Raw genomic sequence first — 19425 nt, 5'->3', positions numbered from 1 at the left:
CTTTGAATGGTTTAGGCTGTATATTGATGCAGTCAGGAAAAGTTGTAGCATATGCTTCTCGGCAATTGAAATTACATGAGAAGAACTACCCCACACACGATCTTGAGTTAGCTGCTATTGTATTTGCTTTAAAAATCTGGAGACACTACCTATATGGGGAGAGATGTTATGTATATACAGACCATAAAAGTCTAAAGTATTTAATGTTGCAGAAAGAGCAGAACTTGAGACAGAGACGATGGATAGAGCTATTGAAAGATTACGATCTTGTCATTTACTACCATCCGGGAAAGGCAAATGTAGTGGCAGATGCACTTAGTCAAAAATCGTCATTATTGACTCTTCAAGCGTTGAATGCTCATTTTTCTGTTAATGAAGATGGTTCTGTGTTAGCTGAATTAAAGGCAAAACCAGTATTCTTTCCACGAATTCGGGAGTTGCAAGATGAAGATCCGAAGTTAGTGTTGAAACGACAGATGGTTTAAGACAACTTGAACTTAGAATACCCTATTGATGATAGTAGTATGTTATACTATCACAATAGAATTTGTGTTCCGAATAATTCAGATTTGAAAAATGACATTTTATCAGAAGCTCATAGTAGCATGTATTCGATTCATCCGAGTAGTACAAAGATGCATTGTGATTTGAAGCAAATGTATTGGTGGCCTGGTATGAAGTGAGAAATTTGTGAATTTGTAGTAAAATGCTTGATTTGTCAGCAGATAAAAGCAGAACATCAAGTGCCTACGAGTTTGTTACAACCTGTAATGATTCCAGAATGGAAGTGGGAACTTGTGACGATAGATTTTGTATCTGGGTTGCCTGTGACTCCAAAGAAGAAAGATTCAATTTGGGTGATAGCGGACAGATTGACTAAGTCAGCGCATTTTATTCCAATTAGAACAAATTTTCCATGTGAAAAATTAGCGAAATTATATGTGTCAGAAATTGTAAGATTACATGGAGTGCCAACGTCAATTATTTCTGATCGAGATCTGAGGTTTACTTCGAGATTTTGGAGTAAACTACAGGAAGCTTTAGGTACTAAGTTAAAATTTAGTACAGCTTTTCATCCTCAGACCGACGGGCAATCAGAGCGAGTGATTCAAATCTTGGAAGATATGTTAAGATGTTTCATACTTGAGTTTGGCGGTAGTTGGGAAATGTATTTACCTTTAGTTGAATTTGCTTATAATAATAGCTATCAAGCTAGTATCAAAATGGCACCGTTTGAAGCTCTGTATGGGAGAAAATGTAAAACCCCGTTGTATTGGTCAGAATTAAGTAAATAGAAATTAGTGGGAGTGGATTTAATTCTGGAAACTGAAGAGAAAGTTCAGATTATTCGAGAAAGTTTGAAAGCTACTTCCGATCGTCAGAAGTCGTATGCAGATTTGAAAAGAAGAGATATAGAGTTTAATGTGGGTGATTGTGTGTTCTTGAAAGTTTCCTCTGGAAGAAAGTTCTACAGTGTGGTAGAAAGAGAAAGCTTAGTCTACGATTTATAGGGCCGTATGAGGTCATTGAGAGGATTGGTCCAGTAACTTATAGATTGGCCTTGACTCCGGAACTTGAGAAAATCCATAATGTATTTCATGTATCTATATTGAGACGGTACAGATTAGACCCTTCACATGTGATTCTTCATACTAAGATAGAGCTACAATCAGATATGACTTATTCAAAGGAACCGGTAAAAATATTAGCTAGGGAAGTTAAAGAGCTACGGAATAAACGAGTACCATTAGTAAAAGTGTTATGGCATCGACATGGATTGGAGGAGGCAACCTGGGAGACGGAAGAATCAATGAGATCACACTATCCGCATTTGTTTTCAAGTAAGAAATTTCGAGGACGAAATTTCCTGAGAGGGGAGAGTTGTAACGGCCAAAATTTCAGTGATATCGGAATAGTGATTTGAGATAACTAAAGCCGACATATGAGTCTAGATATTAGTAAGTAATAGTTAAATGTGCTTTTAGAAATATTTTCGAATTAGTGAAATTATGAATTAAAGGAAATTTGTAAATTAAATGAGATAAAAATGAGGTTTCGAGACCTCAAATTCATAAATCGAGCCATAAATATTTTTAAAAATATTTATGGAGTGTTAATAAGTTAGTATTAAAGTTTCGTTAAGAAATTTTAACATTTCGGTTATTAATTGAAGAAAAAGGACTGAATTGAATAAAGTACAAAACTATAAAATATGATTAAATAGCTTAAGAGATTATCAAAGAAGGAGTTAAAAGGTAAATAGACCCAAATTAGATGGGTTGACAGCATGAGTGTGCAGGAAAAATAAAAATCAAGTGTGAACAAGGGGCAAAATTGGAAATAGCATAAATGTTAGTAGTTAAAAATGATGTAATTGAAAAATCTAGATATTTTCTTCATCTTCTACAGAAAAAAACAGCCATTAAAGATTTCTTAGAGATGGTTCTCGTATTTACTACATGTAAGCTCAATTCTTGATTATTTCTTGTAATTTTTGTGATTTTGAGACTTTTAGGTCCTATTATCTAATCCATTAGTTTTTGCTTTTATGAATGATTAAGAAAGTTTCCATGAGTAAGGGCTAAAATTTTATGATGATTTAGTATGGATTTGGGGTTCTAATTTTATTCTATGATGATTTGAAGAAGAGATTTTTATAGGAATTGATTTTTAGGACCCAATTGTGAAAGTTGTTGTAATTAGGGTTTTATATTGAAATTTTGTGTTTCAAAGACTGTGAAATAGATTATAATGTTTAAATAAAGTGTTATTTGAGAGAAATTAGTTCAATTGATGAATAAATTGAGCAAAGACTAAATTGTAATAATTTAGAAAGTTTGGGGTAAAAGTATAATTTTGATATTAAAGGGCATAAATTGTGAAATAGAATATAATTGAATCAGATGATAGTGAGGGAATGATTTTATAATTATAGATCAAGAATACGAAGTGAATCGTGGAAAGGAGAAATTACAATAATAGTCCTTGAAAATTCTACAACTTTTGCAAATCAGCCCAGGTAAGTTCGTATGGAAAAGTTTAATGTTTTATCATGAAAACCTTATAATTACTAAGGTATCTTACTGTAGATGAACACTATCAAATTGTATTAATTACCAAATGATATTTAATTAAAAGTGCAAATTAGTTGGAACAATGGTTTTGAGTGCTTTCATTCAATGAACATTATAAATTGACAGAATAGATGTGAGAAGTGTGCCCGTATAAGACCATAGTTGGGCTATGGCATCAATGTAGTGTGATATGTACTCCTGTATATGACCATGGCTGGGCTATGGCATCTGTATGATGTGATAATGTGCTCCATATAAGACCATATATAGGATATAGCATCGGTATGATATGTGATCCGTGTAAGATCATGGCAGGGCTATGGCTTTAGTGTGTCATATGTGACTATGTGCAAGTCCATGGTTTACTATGGCAATGTGATAATGAAACACTCAATTCTATTATTGTTCCCTAATTTGACAATGGAAGTAAATGAGAAATGGGCCCAAAGAAGTTAAATCCGTGAATAGCAACATGGAAATTATTCAAATGAGCTTATTAATGAATTTGTGATTTACAGGATAAATTAGTTAAATTAAAAGATATATGATTGTATACAATGTTAGGTAAGATTTATATTTTATGCTTATGAGCTTACTAAGCTTCTATAAGCTTACTTGTACGTTATTTTTTTTGTAGATTGACTACATACGGAGGATAGGATCTACATCAATGATCACACTATCCAGATTTATTCCGGTAGATTTTGTTAAACAACTTTTTGATTTATATGGCATGTATAAGTATTTGGTTGGATAAAGTTATAGATGGTTAAAGTTTGTAAAAAGGATGGCATATGTGTATGAAACTTAGTTTAATGGTTAAGTAGTAGAGTGTTAATATAAAATGCATATTATGGGCATAAATTGGTTGGTTGATTGTAATTTGTATATAATTGTGTTTAAGTGCAGGTAATGGATGAAAGGGTGAGAAAAGTGGCCTAAAACGACTTATTTTCATCTACATGGTTAGACACACGGGCGTGTGTCTAGGCTGTGTGTGACACACGGTAAGCCCACGGGTGTGTGATATGACCGTATGTCCCCTGCATCCTTAAATATGAAGTCAGGATAGTACACAGGCCAAAGACACGGCTGTGTGTCTTGGTCGTGTGAATGACACAAGTTTCAAGCATGGTCGTGCATCAAAATTGTGTGAAAATGGCTTAAAAATGGTGAAAAATCAGTTTACCACACGGCCTAGTCATATGGGCGTGTGCCCAGGCCGTGTGCCCCTTTGATACTTAAGAAATTGCAAGTCAAAATTCCACACGGGCTGGCCACACAGCCATGAGATCTCTACGGGCTGGCCACACAGCCATGTCCTTGGCCACACAGGCGTGTGCCGCTATCTTCAAGATAAAATTTCCAAAGTTGCCGATTTAGTCCCGAACCACTTCCAAAGCACGTATTGGGCCCCGTAGGCCCATATTAGGGACTTTATCATAAAATTTGAAAATATTTAATTTAGAATGTAAATTTTAGACTCGGTTGTATACGAATGCTAGTGTATAAGTTCGGTAATGCCTCGTAACCTTGTTTCGGTAACGGATACGGGTTAGGGGTGCTACATTAGTAGTTATCGAAAAAGAAAGCTGAGCATCGCTAGCCTAGAATATTAAATATGAGTATCAAGGATCCTATTCGCCAATGAATGGCTTAGGGTAGTGAAGACATTAGTTTTGCCAACTGAGTTGTCAAATTCTCTTACAAAAATAGAGAGTTTGACTTTAAGCAAGATGCCTTATTTTTACAAGATCTATGCAGATATATATACAAGTTATGTGTTGATCTCACTGAGTTCATTTGAACTTATGAAATTATTTTTTGAATGTAGGATTAGGTAAAGATATGGGTATCACGAGGGACCAAGCAAGTTTTTGCCGGAACAAGTGTCGCGTTGTAGCTGTTCACGTATATAGAGAGGCATTCATAGCAGCCTTGCCTCAGGATTCAAGCTGATTAGGTCCATATTTGAGTATAACTCCAAAGTTTCTAATTAGATGTTAGAATTAAGGTCATAAGGATTACCCATTAGTTGAGAGTGAGATTTGTATTATTTAGACTCCCTAAAAAATAAAATAAAATAACATTTGAGTTATTAAAGTATGTAATTAAATATAAAACAGAATTACCATTTAAGTTATTCGGTTTGGTGTATCATCTAGTGCCTAGATCTGGCTATCGGGTTGGGTATAGGGTGTTACATTAATGCTTTGGGTGCGGCTAATTTGAAGAGTTTGTTGGGAAAATATGTAGAGTCTCTGGGTAGTTAATTAATTCCAACAAGGCTGGAGTGTTTTTCAATTCAAATTGGATTAAAGAAAATAGAATGGATATGTGTCAGATTCTAAGGGTGGTTAGTAACAATAATCCAAAAAAATATTTGGGTTTTCCAGCTATAGTAAAGTGCTATAAAAATTGGGCTTTCTTGAATCTTCGGGACAAATATAATAAACAAACCTACATTTGGAGCTCGAAACTATTGTCTTTGGGTGGTAAGGAGGTTTATCAAATTGATTTTCTAGGCAATTCTGATGTATGCAATGTCATGTTTTCTCTTACCTAATACCTTTTGTAAAAAACTTGATGCTTTAACTGTACGATATTGGCGGAAAAAATCTGCTAGGAAGAGGGGCATTCACTGGTGCTCTTGGTCGAATCTTTGTTGTTTTAAAGAAGACGGAGGACTAGATTTTCGGGATTTAGCAAAATTTAACATTGCGTTATTAGCTAAACAAGGATGATGTTTACTTGTTAATCCTGGATTGTTAATTGCTCAAGTGCTACAAGACAAATATTACCCAAACTCTAATTTTCTTAAGGCATTAATTGGCTCTAATACATTTCTAACATGGGTAGCATTTAGTGCTCTAGAGGGTTGTTGGAATCTGGTTTACAATAGAGAATTGGGTCGGGTTCATTAATTTCTATATGGAATGATTTTTGGTTGCCTAAGGTTCCTTTGCGCAGGGTGGAATAACTGAGAAGTGATGGACTTGATTTGGTTTCGGATTTAATTATTCCGGGTACAAATAAATGGAACTTGGAGCTTATAGTTTCAATTTTTACTAAAGATGAAGCTAATTGCATCATGAATATTCCTTTGCGATGGAGATGACTGACTGGTTTAGAGTGGTGAACATTCTGGCTTATACACCGTTAGAAACAGATATCGCTTGCTAATCAATCCCCCTGTCTTAAACTTGACTATGCGTAACGTTTACAAACAACTTTGGCAATTGCAGTGCCCGTCCAAGGTAAAAATGTTAGTTTGGAAGTTTATGTGTAATTATGTCCCTACAAAGCACAATTTATTTATAAAGAGAGTTGCTACAGATGCCTTATGTCCTCAGTTTTTTTTTTAATATCGAAACTTTTAATCATGTAAGTAGAGACTATGTGTGTGCATGTGGAGTTTGGGATAAATTGGGAATTAAATGGCCATCGGGTATATCACAACTAGACTTTACCGACTGGATAACATGACTCTATGTATAATTTACAGGTGCAAAGAAAATTGAGATTGCAATAACAGTGTGGGCAATTAGGAATGCAAGAACTAAATTTCATATGGAAGGTTCCAATCAAAAGGTTGAGGAACTTATCACCTTTTTTCGAGGGTATTGTACTTAGTTGGATGTTATAGCGTTGCAAATGAAGTATCCAAAGCCACAGGTTGAGGTCCTCCAGTCTCCATTGATATCATCGTATGTCAAAGTTAATGTAGATACAAGCTTTGCCCCTAGAAACAAACATTTATGCTTAGGAGTGAATACTCAAGATAATAAGGGCTAAATTTTAGGCTTTTGCTAGAGAAACAACTATTGTATTTGTTCCACCTTTGTAGCAGAGGCATTAGCAATGGTGCATTGGCTACAGTTTACAACTGACTTAGGCTTTCGACATGTGATAATAGAAAGTGATCCATTATCAGTAATTTTGAAGCTAAACTAGTAGGAAATTGACTTATCGGAGATAAACTTGTTTACCTGAGATGCGAAAAACTCTTGTAAAGCTTCATTTCCTGTTGATTTGCGTTCATCACCAGAAATGGTAACCAAACTACACACGCAATAGCATTAGAGGGGATGCTTAGGCAAGGGGAGGCTTTTTGCGTAGAAGATGCACTACCACCGGCCTTGACTCGTGCTGCAACCGATCGTCGATGTATGGACCCACCTTGACGATCAATGGTGCATACGAAGTTTTTGGGGAATCATCTTTAATCTGTTTTTCCCGTTTCTTTTTTGGTTTTCTTCAACGTTTTATGATGCTTTGTTAAGGAGATTAGTGTCGGTTGAGCTCAAGTTTTGTTAAAGAAAGGGGATGGTTGGTTCATTTCTTTAAAATTTTCTTCTGTTCTTGAATGTTGTTTTACTTTTCGGTCTTTTAAGGATATGTTTCCAAAGACTTTAAATTTGTTTTGTACCCCTCTCTTTTCATCAATAAATTCAGTCAGCTATTATTATTAAAAAAACTTATACGAAAATAAATCTAGATAGATTTTGCCTATAATAAAACTTAAACCAGAATAAATATAAAGCGAACTCAAGCATAGTTTCACTTATCATTAAGCCACGACCTCATTACTTTAGATAACACCATCAATCTTGTCTCAAATTTGAAAATCCTATTCGATTAACTTGAATTTAAATAGGATCCAATCTTATTTTATAAAAGATCAGTACTTTGAATTTGCTCAATCCAAACTTGAAATCACAAATACGGATTAGATCAAATCAGTATATCTATTAAATTATAAAAAATATTTTTTTTTCATTTACAATTCAACTCCAAACAAAATTTTTAACCTACATAATCATAAAAAGCTTTCAAAATATAACTTTGTTAAATAATAAAGGTTAACCCTATTAAAATTTGACTTTATTTTATTATCTTTAATAATATAATAATTAAATTGATCTATTTAATAATAGAGAAATTTGATCCAATATCTATAACGACGAACCTATCAAATATTTTTACAAATACTTTCACAAATACTTATTACATCCCTATTTCATTTTTACTTAATAACTATTTCATTTTAGCTAACCAAACGTACTATTGATCAAATCCAAACCCAATTTTATCATACTCAAGTGAGAAGCAAAAGAGTGAGTAGATCCCACATTCTATGTGAAACGTGTAATCCACGGTATGAGCAAGAGCGTGGGATAAGTAATTTATTGCTTATTTAAGTAGTGGCGAAAAGGTTGCTCAAGTGAAAATTGCTTGGGAAGATTGGAAGAGGGAAAGGCCGAGAAAGCAGGGAGCATATGACATGTAATTATTTTTGTTTATTTATTTAATTGTATTAATTTTACGAAAATATCATATTTTTAAATAATTTTGTTATTTTAATAACTAAAAAATTATAATAAAAAAGTATATTTTGATAAAATGCTTTTCCATCATTCTCCTCTTTGTCTTTCGGTCTACTTTTAATTTCATCCTTACACTTTACAAAAATTAAGAAATTAGTCCTTATATTTTAACTGGTTAGAATCTAGTTCTTGTAAAAAAAATTGAGAAGTTAATCAAGTTATTGGTAAACACATGAATTTGAAATATTGATATCTATTAATTTATTGCATATGTATTATCAAACTTATTTTGTTGCTAATTCCTCACATATAAATTATTAATTTATTAATTTTTAGATTAAAATTTTAACAATGTTATCCAATTTGACTAGCTTTTCAATTTTTATGAAGTACTATTATGATCAATTTTAAGAAATTAAAATAAATGAATTAACATATCAATTTTCGTGAAGTGTAATTCATTTATTAAATCTAAATATACAAAATGATTTATTATTAGACAAATTATGGATTTTTTTTCTCTTTACTTTAGTGTTTTAATATTTATAATTTAATATTTCTAATATTATTACTAATCAGTAAAGATTTTGTGAATTAATTGTTGCAATTTTCTTTTTTTACCTAAAACTTAAATTTCTTTATCTAATTAAAAAGGTGAGATTATGATTATCAAAATATTCTATTTTTCATTCCAACAATTTTTAGTTCAATCTCTTAATTAAAATTTACCTTTTTTAATAAAGATGTTAATGTGTTCAACTATTACTATTACAACTAATAATAAAACCAAATTACAAGAAATTAAAATATAAAAATTAAATGATTAAAATATATGTGGTTAATGTTTGTGTTTTTTTTTACATTTGTTAGGTCTTCTATTTTTATTTATAGAATTTAGTAATTGTATTTTTTTAAATTTAAAAATTTAAGTTTAATTATTAATATAATTTAAAATTTTATGTAAATTTTTTAATATAATATTTTAAAATAAAAAATTCACTTGATAATGATGAAATATAAGAAGATTGTTGCAATGAACTTGAATTTTAGCGGTGTTAATAATTGTACTTGCATCTTAACCAAATTAAATCCCTAAGTTGAATTAGCAATAACGCAATATTTAGCCCATGAACTCAACAACTTCTCACAATTTAGTCTTTAAATTTTTTTTGTTCATATTAGTCTAAAAATTAACAACTTTTTCAAGTTTTGATCCATATGCTCACGCGAGGTGATGACATGTCATAATCTTAAAATGTAATGTTATCACATAGACCAAAAATAAGGAAAGTTGCAAGTTCCAAAATTAATGTGGACAAAAAAAAATTTAGGGATTAAGTCGAAAAATTTTGTAAAGCTCGGGGCTAAATGTTGCCTTATTCCTTGAATATAGTACAAGGACTAAAACCAAAATTTCACCGTTTTATTCTTTAATACACAGTAAACTTTATATTATAACTGTCGAGGGTGTCGGAGCAAAATATAAATAGCGTTTGTTTTGGTTCTTCTCCATAGCCCCAGCTTTAATGGCGTGAAGAGAGTAGAAAGGGGGAGTGTATGTATATAAATTTCTACGGTTCTTAAAAAGTAACCGTATGTGATGTGATCTCCTTCAATCTTTGCATGCTTCACCAACTCTTCAAACAAAGAGAAAACCCAAAAATTAAATTCATTTTTCATATCACTGAAACTGCAATTCGTGTAATTCATATTGTTCTTCACTCAAAGAAAACCAACCCCAATTTTTTGTTTTTTTTTTCTTTCGAAATCTGAGCAAAACCCAGACGATAAGAAGTGGTAATTGATTCTGGGTATTTGTTATTTAAGTCTTTTTCGATTTGTATCTGATGTGGGTATTTTGATTTTCTTTTTTGTTTTTCTGTTGTTGTTGGAAGCCATAGCTGAGATTTTGGTGAAGAAGCAGAAGAAGAAAGATAGAGGAAACATGAAGGATGATGAGGAGTTTGAAATGTTGTTAGATGAGATCCCTCATGCAACATCACATCATCATCACCATCATCTTCATCTGCAAAAAAAACATGATGATAATAATATTCATCACCATGTGAATGGGTCATTTCATGGCATGTATGGTCTTATGTATGATGGTACATCAAGTCATTATCATAAGCATACATGTGTTTCTCCTGTAAGCGGTTTCTCTTTACACTCAGATGGTTCTTCCTCGAGTCTGTTTTCTAATGATGGACAGCAGTCTTTGTCTGAAAATGGATCACCAACTCCACCGGCATTAGAGGACCTTAAGCCACACTTGCCTAATGCACTGCTGATGGATTCAGCTGTTAGGAACAAGGGTGGCAGTGAGGGTGGCTTGATTGGTGAATTGGGTCTTTGTAGAAACCGTAGTAAAATGTATATTAGCAACGATCAAGAAAAAGTTGATCCCAGTTTTAGAGATTTTGTGGGAATTCAACCCACTGTTCCAATGAGTGTTCCATTGAATTTCAATGGTGGGTTTAATATGGCATTTTCCAACGATGCTTTGGGTCCTCACCAGGGAATGAGTTGTTTGAATGGTGCAATGAGATCTCCATGGCAGAAAGGTGATTCTGTATTGAATTTAAGCACTTCTTTGAGTAAACTTTCAGTGAATGATGTTTTGGTCCATGGTTCTCCCAGGTTGATTCAAGCAACCCCTCATGTAAGTGTTGAAAATCTGCTACATCATGGGCTACCATCACCATCCAATGGGATGGTTAGAGCACATTCTAATGCTAGAATCCCACAAGAAGGTCTTGAGGCTTTTGCTACTGAGGATAGTTTCATTATCCAAGGAAAGGGTTTAAATTACATGATCAATAAGGGAATTGATTGTTGTTCAAGGGAGCAAAACAAAGGTTCTCTGCAGGAGGTTGGTGCGAATAAGCGTCAAGAAAGAAGGTCATTATCGTCACAGCTCGATGGTTGGTCTCAAATTGCAGCCGTTTGTGGAAATGTTAAGAATGCTAAGTTATATAGCGATTTCTCTTTGCCACCTAAGTGTAACTCTTTGGCAGAAGCTCGCGGATACATATACTTAATAGCGAAAGACCAACATGGCTGTAGGTTCTTACAACGGGTATTCGATGAGGGTTCCCAACTGGATGTGCAAATAATATTTAAGGAGATCATTGATCATGTGGTTGAACTTATGATGAACCCTTTTGGGAATTACCTCATGCAGAAGTTATTGGAAGTGTGTAATGAAGAACAGAGAATGCAGATTCTGTTAATGGTTACAGAAGAACCAGGGCAACTTGTTAGAATATCTCTCAACACTCATGGGTATTTCTGAAACCCTGCAATATATTAATGTATGCATTCTTATCTGCAGGTTCTAACATAGTTTTTCATTCTTCCAGCACTCGTGTAGTTCAAAAGTTGATCGAGACTCTCAAAACCAGGCAGCAAATTTCACTGGTTATATCAGTACTTGAGCCTGGGTTTCTATCTCTCATCAAGGACCTGAACGGAAATCATGTCGTGCAGCGTTGCTTGCAATGTCTTAGCAGTGAAGATAACAAGGTAAGCCTTCCATCTGCTGAATTGTTGTGCATTAACATATGAAATGTTATTTTTTTGTATAAGCTATGGACCATGACATCTTTTTTCGGGGTCTACATAAGGACAAGAGGTAAATGATATTTGATAGTATCCCTTTAGTCCCTAATAGATTGAGCCTTTAGTCACATTCCATGTGCTTCATAACTGCAAGCCATATGAGCTGTTCAGTGGATGTCATATTCTTTGGTTAATCATCAATTGGTGTCTGAACTCCAAAGTCCAAACATGATGCGTCTTTTATAATACCAGAGTATGCTTTTTCTTTTTCTGATAAAGGGTTAGATGTCTTAAGTTTAAGCAGGCAGAAAATTAATCAGCCATATAATGACCTAGTATCTCTTTGGAACTATGAAAAGTTGTGTAAACTTGATGCAAAATAGTGCTGTGTTTAACCACATCTTTGCTGTCAATATACGACATGCTGTCTGTTAGCTATTTTGTGCAGATGTTGCAGTTGGCAGTGAACTACTTGATTTAGTAGGGTGGCATTTTACGTATCTCGATGGTTTTATTTAAAATTCTGTTAAGATAACGAATGCATAAGTACTTGTCGAATATCATTCAGCTTTTTTCCTGAGTCATTATTCTCCTCCATAGATATCTCACATTTTTATTTTCAAACCGCTTTACAGTTTATCTTTGTAGCTGCCGCAAAGTATTGCGTTGATATTGCAACTCATCAGCACGGCTGTTGCGTTTTGCAACGATGTATTAGCCATTCAACTGGTGAGTATCGAGAAAAGTTGGTTGAAGAAATATCCACCAATGGGCTTCTACTAGCACAGGATGCATATGGGTAAGTATTGATACGATATTATTAGTCTATAATTGATTAATTGTTAACCACCACTCAGCCTTTTTTTTTTTTTGGGGGGGGGGGGTGGAGCTTTTGTTATAAGAGAAATGTAGTTTTACCAATGACTTAGCTCTCATCTTGAATTTTTCTAGAAAAAAGAAAAAGAAAATCTCGAAGTACATAACTTGATATATAGAAGTGTATGTAATTATAAGAATTTCGAATTTGCTGAATAGCCTAACTTCTTGGTCGACTGGAAATACAGAAGGCATGGGAAGCAGAAAATCTTCTTGGCATATGGGGATGGTATTAGACCCTCGGTGTTTAGTCCTTATGTGATACTAGTGATACTAGAATGTGGTGACAATTGCATGAAGTAAATTAATGGCTTGTTATGTGTTATGTATTCAATTCTGGCATGAAACATGCTGAATATCCTCATACCTGTCTACTCAGTTGTTCCTGTTGGAAAATAACTGTTTGTCTTCACTAGGTCCTTCAATGTTCATAAGGCTGAATTTACAGCCAGGTCTCTGAGACTGATCTCTTATCAATTCTTACATGAAAACTTCATGAAGTTTGCTTAACATATGACCTCTTATACACATGATCATGCTGGGAAATTCAAATATAACTTCTTTCTTTCCTTCTCTTTTAGATATCCAGTGGCCCAAACTGTTTGTTTGGTATACTGGAGTCATCTTTTGCCTCTTTACGTTAGAAAAAAATGGCAAAAAGAAGTCTTTGAAATGGTGAAAGCTTTGTATTTTTGGAATACTTTGTCATGAGACCGGTTAGTCCATTCTCTCCAATTGGGGACCAGTGGACCCTGCAATGAAGTTAATGATAGATACTCTTTTCTTTTATGATATAAAATTAATTATATTCTTGTTCACTGCAGATTTTTGTTTTTTCATTTTGCAGAAATTATGTTGTTCAGTTTATCTTGGAGTTAAAAATCCCATCTGCCACTTCAACTTTGGTTTCTCAATTTCAAGGGAACTATGTACACCTCTCATCGCAAAAGTTCAGCAGTCATGTGGTTGAAAAGTGTCTCGCGGTATTAAATGACGAGAGCCGGTCAAGAATCATCCGTGAATTGCTCTCTGCAACTCACTTCGAACGGTTGCTACAAGATCCTCATGCAAACTATGTTGTGCAAACTGCTCTCCGTGTTTCTGAGGTTCTAAAGTCAATTACTTTCCTTTTATCAATGAAGCCCCCAATCCCTTAACAAACACTCTCCCTCATGTCTCTGGTTCAAAAAGCACAGATATAATACCTACTACATGTATGGCCCATAGTTTTGGTCGAAAATACATGCTAATACGAGAAGGAAAACTTAATGATCTCACGTTAGGATCAAATTGTTTGGACCAAAACCCTCTTTCTCATCCGAATTACACACTCTGGTTTCTTACTAATTTATTTACATTTTACAATATTGTCATCGGTTTCTTGTGGCTTCTTTGTTGATGTTTGTGGTTCTTGTTTTCTATGTCAGGGACCTCTGCACAACTCTCTCATCGAAGCAATCGAGTCCCGTAAGGCAATCTCGCGCAACAGCCCATATTCCAAGAGGATTTTCTCTCAGAAGCTTCTGAAGAAGTAATGTAAATTCTCCTTGTCTATGCAAGAAGCAATGTTCTGTTTTTTTGTTTTTTTGTCCTACTGGATTTAACCATAAAAGGCTCATCATTGCCTATAACTAAAGCAAGAGTTTTTATCTTCTCAAAGTTCATGGAATTGTCTTTCCATGCACTCTGGAAAGAGTGTAACAAATAAAGCAATTTTCGCTTCAAAAAGTTGCTTTAAATTTTGAACATTGTATTATCCTGTTGTCTTTTGGTTATCTCTATGCATTGCATATCAAATATCTTTGTTTACTTTGCAATTCTCACTGTATGAAATTGTACACTGTTTACAAGCCTTGGGGATTTTTATGGTTCCTCATATGTGAATGCTGCCATTTTGAATTATATGCAGAAGGATAGACGATGCATTAGATTTTACTCTTCATTCTTTTTGGGGTTAATTGCATGAGGGATCTCGAATTATAGATGTTAGCTTAGGTCGATGCCATCTTTAATAACATGCACGAGGATAGATGATCCATTAGAGTTTACTGTTCATTTTTTGGGGGTTAATTCAAAAGTGGTGCTCGAATTATAGTCCAGATTCTAAATTAGTCTTTAAACTTTTAAACATTCTAATTAAGTTCTCAAAGTATCTAACATGTACTTCTACCAATTTAATGTCAACTTAATGCTAGCTTGGGCGTTAAATGTCATGTCGACGTTTTAGGGTTTTTATGGTTTATTCATTGGATGCCATTTTTAATAATGTACATGAGGATAGACTTAATTTTTAGGGGTTAATTGCCCAAGAGGTCCTTGGGCACAGATGTGGATGTCATTTTTATAATATGCAGGAGCACAAATGCTGCATTTGATTTTACTCCCATCTTTTTTGGGAGTTAATTGCACGAGAGGTTCTCGAGCTATAATCCAGATTTTAAATTAGTCTTTAAGCTTTTAAATATTTTAATTGAGTTTTCAAACTTCTAATTTTAATTTAAGCGTTAAATGTGGGGTCGACTATGATGCATAGCATATTTAAAACTTGTTGAAATATGGGTATACCAAGTCAAGTTTTTCATGCCTAAATACAATTGTGTTTAAAATTAATCCATGTGCTTTAAATTTGTTTTATGTTCAATCCAAGCTAACATTTGACTAAATTGACAGAAGGACTTAATAGTAATAGTAGTTAAGTAAAATATTTTAAACTTTGAAGTTAAATTTAAATTTTAAATAATAATTGAACAATGTTTAATTAATTCGGTCCAGTTCAAACAATAATTAAGTTGTTCCGAAGTAGTAACTTTGGAGCTTAATTTAAAATTTAAATAATAATTTAACAACATTTAATCAATTCTTGATCTGATTGATCAATTCGGTCTAGTTCAAACAATAATTAATATGTTCCCAAGTGGTAATACGTTGTCAACAATGTAGCTTAAGAACGACGCTCTTCGGAAGTCCTATGCTGGGAATACAACTACCTTGCAGTATGACTGTCAAAATAATTTGTAACCAAAAAAAAAAAAAAACAAGTGTCTATAGTTGTTGATATCAATATCGATTTATATAGAAAGAACGATTTAAAATTTTTGATATTTAAATTAATTTTTAGTGTTTTTTTAAATAATTTTAAATTTTTTTATAATTACATTAGAAAATATATAATCATCAAATTAAGTTATTGAACTTAAATAATAATTTTAAAATTTACATTTGTATTAAATGTATTTTTAGCATATCTTTTATTAATAAACTAGAAATTATATTATAAATATATGTTAAAAGTATTGATAAATCAAATTTCATTCATATATGATTGATAATTTTACTATGGACCAAATTAAATTGAGTTCGAGACTTTGACTTAAATAACAAAATAAATTAATTTAGAATAAATTTAAAATATATAAATAAATAAAAACTTTTAGATCGAGTCATGTCAAGTTTGAATTTAGATTTAGAGATGTTAAATGAAATTGTGGATTTAGATAATATTCAGATTCATATTTTAAAATTACTATCTTGAATATGTGATGCGGATAAACATCCTGAATATTCATTATTAAAGTTGCATTATTTATTCAAATAACAGATATAGATTTGAATTTCAAATCCACTAATTTCAAAATTCTATAAATTTTGATTATATATATAATGAATTTTATAGGATTCAAATTTAGATTTTTGTGGATTTAAATATCCCAAAAGTAATTGAAAATTTTGAGTATAATTATTTGCTATTTTAGACATCTTTTAGATAATAATATTTAATTTAAATTTAAATTTAGATAATAATATTTGGATAAATTATAAATAATAAATAAGTTATATTTTTAGAAAAATTTATGATTTAGAAGGTTAAATTAGTCATATATGTAAAAAAAAAGTTTATTGACTAAATAAGTCGATTTTTTGAATATTTGAGGAAACAATTCTTTTTTGAAGAGAGAGTGAAAAAGCATGCCGAGCTAGACGCACTTGTCCTTCAAGTTGTATTTTCTAACTTTTTAAATATAATTAGTTTGTTTGGTCATATAATTAAATGTTAGTGATTTTGTTTCAAGCTTTTTTTTAATTAGTAATTATTTTTAAAAATAATTTATTTTTAATTAATTTTTTAATTAACAACTCTTTTATTCATAAAATCAAATAATTATTAAAAATATGATAATTTTTAGTAAATATAATTTTTATATGCGTAATATTTATTTTTCAATCCATATCATGAGTGTAGTAAATTTTAGTATTATATATTTAGAATATTTCACATATAAACATAATGATATTTGAAATAATTAATTGAAATATTTCACATATAAATATATTTGAAATATCATGTCCACAATGTAGATGAAAAAATAATTATCTTTGAAATATTTTAATTATAAAAATATTAATGACATTTGAAATAATTATTTCATTTAATAATTTTAGAAACCACCATACGCACAATATATGTGAAGAAAATAAAAATTATACATAAAGAAAAATATATTAAAAAATTAGTTGATGTTTATATTATATATAAATGAGTTAGTAATTTTAAATACTTTTAACATAATGGTATATGTAAAAAAATATATTTGTATTATATAATTACATATTTATTATTTAATTTATCAATAAAATAGTTATTAATTAAAAAGATGAATTAAAAATAAAAAAATTGAAACCAATATATTTATTAATTAAAAATAAAAAAAGCTTGAAATAACATGAAACAAAAATTACAAATCAAACCTAGAACTTAAAGATAAAATTACTAACATTTAACCATTTAACTAAACAAACTTATTATATTAAAAAAAATCAAAAAATATAACTTAAAAAGAAAAGTGCATAGCTGGATGCGTTTTTCCACACACTTTCAAAAAATGACTTATTTTCCTTAAATTTTAAAAATATTAACCTATTTAATCAATAAACTTTATTTTTAACATATATATGAATAATTTAACGGGTTTAGAATTATGATTATTTAAAAAACTAGATATATCCACTTAGGCTTCCTTTGGATCCAATCGGGTCTCAGTGCGTTAGCCTTTTTAGGCTAAAAAAAATTGCAACTGAAATGTTAGTAAACACAAGGCTATTTGGAAAGCATTCTTCAGTACGTTGAGAATGCATTTCACCTCACAGGAGGCTTAAATCCAGACTGGAGCCTTTTGGTCCAGTAAAAATTTAACAACTTCAGTTGTTTTTTCTTTTCCTCTTTTACCCATATATTATTTATTTTTTTCTTATTCTAGAGTTGCTTCATTATTTTATTAATAATGTTTTATTTTTCTAAAGGCTCAATAATTTGAATAATTTTCAATAATGAATTGAGCCCTATAATTAAATATATGATTAATTTTGAAATATTAAATAAAATAAATATTTGAATTTTTCTGGAGTTTTAATTATTTATTATTAAAATTATTATTAAAAATAAATATAATTGAAATAATTTTTAATCATTTATTAATTTTGTAATTGTTAAATAATTTTAAAAACTTCTATTATATATCAATTTTAATCTGATGTCCTTAATAGTCATTTTTTATTTTCACATCACTGCTACAGCTGCGTTTGAATCTAAACACACACTCCACCATTGTTTTTAATCTCACAGCTACATTATCCAATCTCACCGCTACAATAATTAATCTCACTACCACCGCTATTTTTAACCTTACTGAAGTTAAACACACCACCTATCCAAACTAAGCCTTAAACTTAAAAGCCTTCCTCCAAATATAAAAAAGAAAAAAGGATCCACTATAAAGCAACCTTTAATTAATTAATGAGTTTTTTTAATTAAAAAAGGAAGGGGCGGTGAACTAATAAATAATTAATAAAAGAATTTAAAAAGGGTAAACTACACATTAGTCACCCAATGATCTAAAATTTTTATTTTAGGTATTTAAAATAAAAAGTTTGCTATTTAGGCATGACATTACATAGTTCGGTCATTTTAGTCACTGCCATTAAAAAAATAATATAATAACAAATTTAGTCCTCAACTTTCATGTATTATATCAATTTAGTCATAATTTTAAAAAATTATCTCTCAAAATTTACAAATATAATAAAATAAAATTCAAAGAAATATTTAAAAATACATAAACATTTTAAAAAATATAATAATAAATTTAAATTATATTAATATAAAATAAAATAAAAACCTCTACCACCCCGTACCCATCCCTCTCCTCCTCCCCCACTAGAGCTCCCCCACCCCCCCCCCCCCCAAAAAAAAAACCGGGCCATAGGTACCAGTTCTGCAATGAAAGTTAAATTAACGTAAAAAACTAGCCTCAGTGTATACTCTTGCAAATCCACTCGAAAGGGCCATCACTTATAAAGCATAAATATATGAATTATAAGAATTTATCATAAGTCAAAACTTAAATTTGTTGTTATATTTAAGAAAATATTTATGTACTTTTTATATATTTTTAAAAAAATTTTAGGATTAGGATCAAATTGAGAATATTTATAAATTTTGAGGGTTAATTTTTAAAATTATGACTAAATCGATATAATATGTAAAAATTGAGGGATAAATTTGTTATTATACTATTTTTTAACTGCCACAT

General features: G+C 31.2%; 1 protein-coding gene across 1 annotated transcript; it reads left to right on the top strand.

Annotated features, from left to right (window-relative positions):
- The first annotated feature begins 9906 nt into the window (after positions 1–9906).
- Positions 9907–14647, top strand: LOC107893986 (putative pumilio homolog 10). The gene is made up of 6 exons (XM_016819144.2): positions 9907–10198; positions 10297–11686; positions 11764–11926; positions 12598–12761; positions 13686–13944; positions 14266–14647. The coding sequence occupies exons 2-6, from the start codon at positions 10347–10349 to the stop codon at positions 14371–14373; spliced, it is 2034 nt and encodes a 677-aa protein (XP_016674633.1). The 5' UTR covers positions 9907–10198; positions 10297–10346; the 3' UTR covers positions 14374–14647.
- The last annotated feature ends 4778 nt before the right edge of the window (positions 14648–19425 follow it).

Source organism: Gossypium hirsutum, chromosome A13 (genome assembly GCF_007990345.1).
Source record: "Gossypium hirsutum isolate 1008001.06 chromosome A13, Gossypium_hirsutum_v2.1, whole genome shotgun sequence".
Lineage (NCBI taxonomy): Eukaryota > Viridiplantae > Streptophyta > Magnoliopsida > Malvales > Malvaceae > Gossypium > Gossypium hirsutum.
The sequence above is the reverse complement of the archived record's forward strand: the minus strand, read 5'-3'. Positions and strand labels throughout refer to the sequence as shown.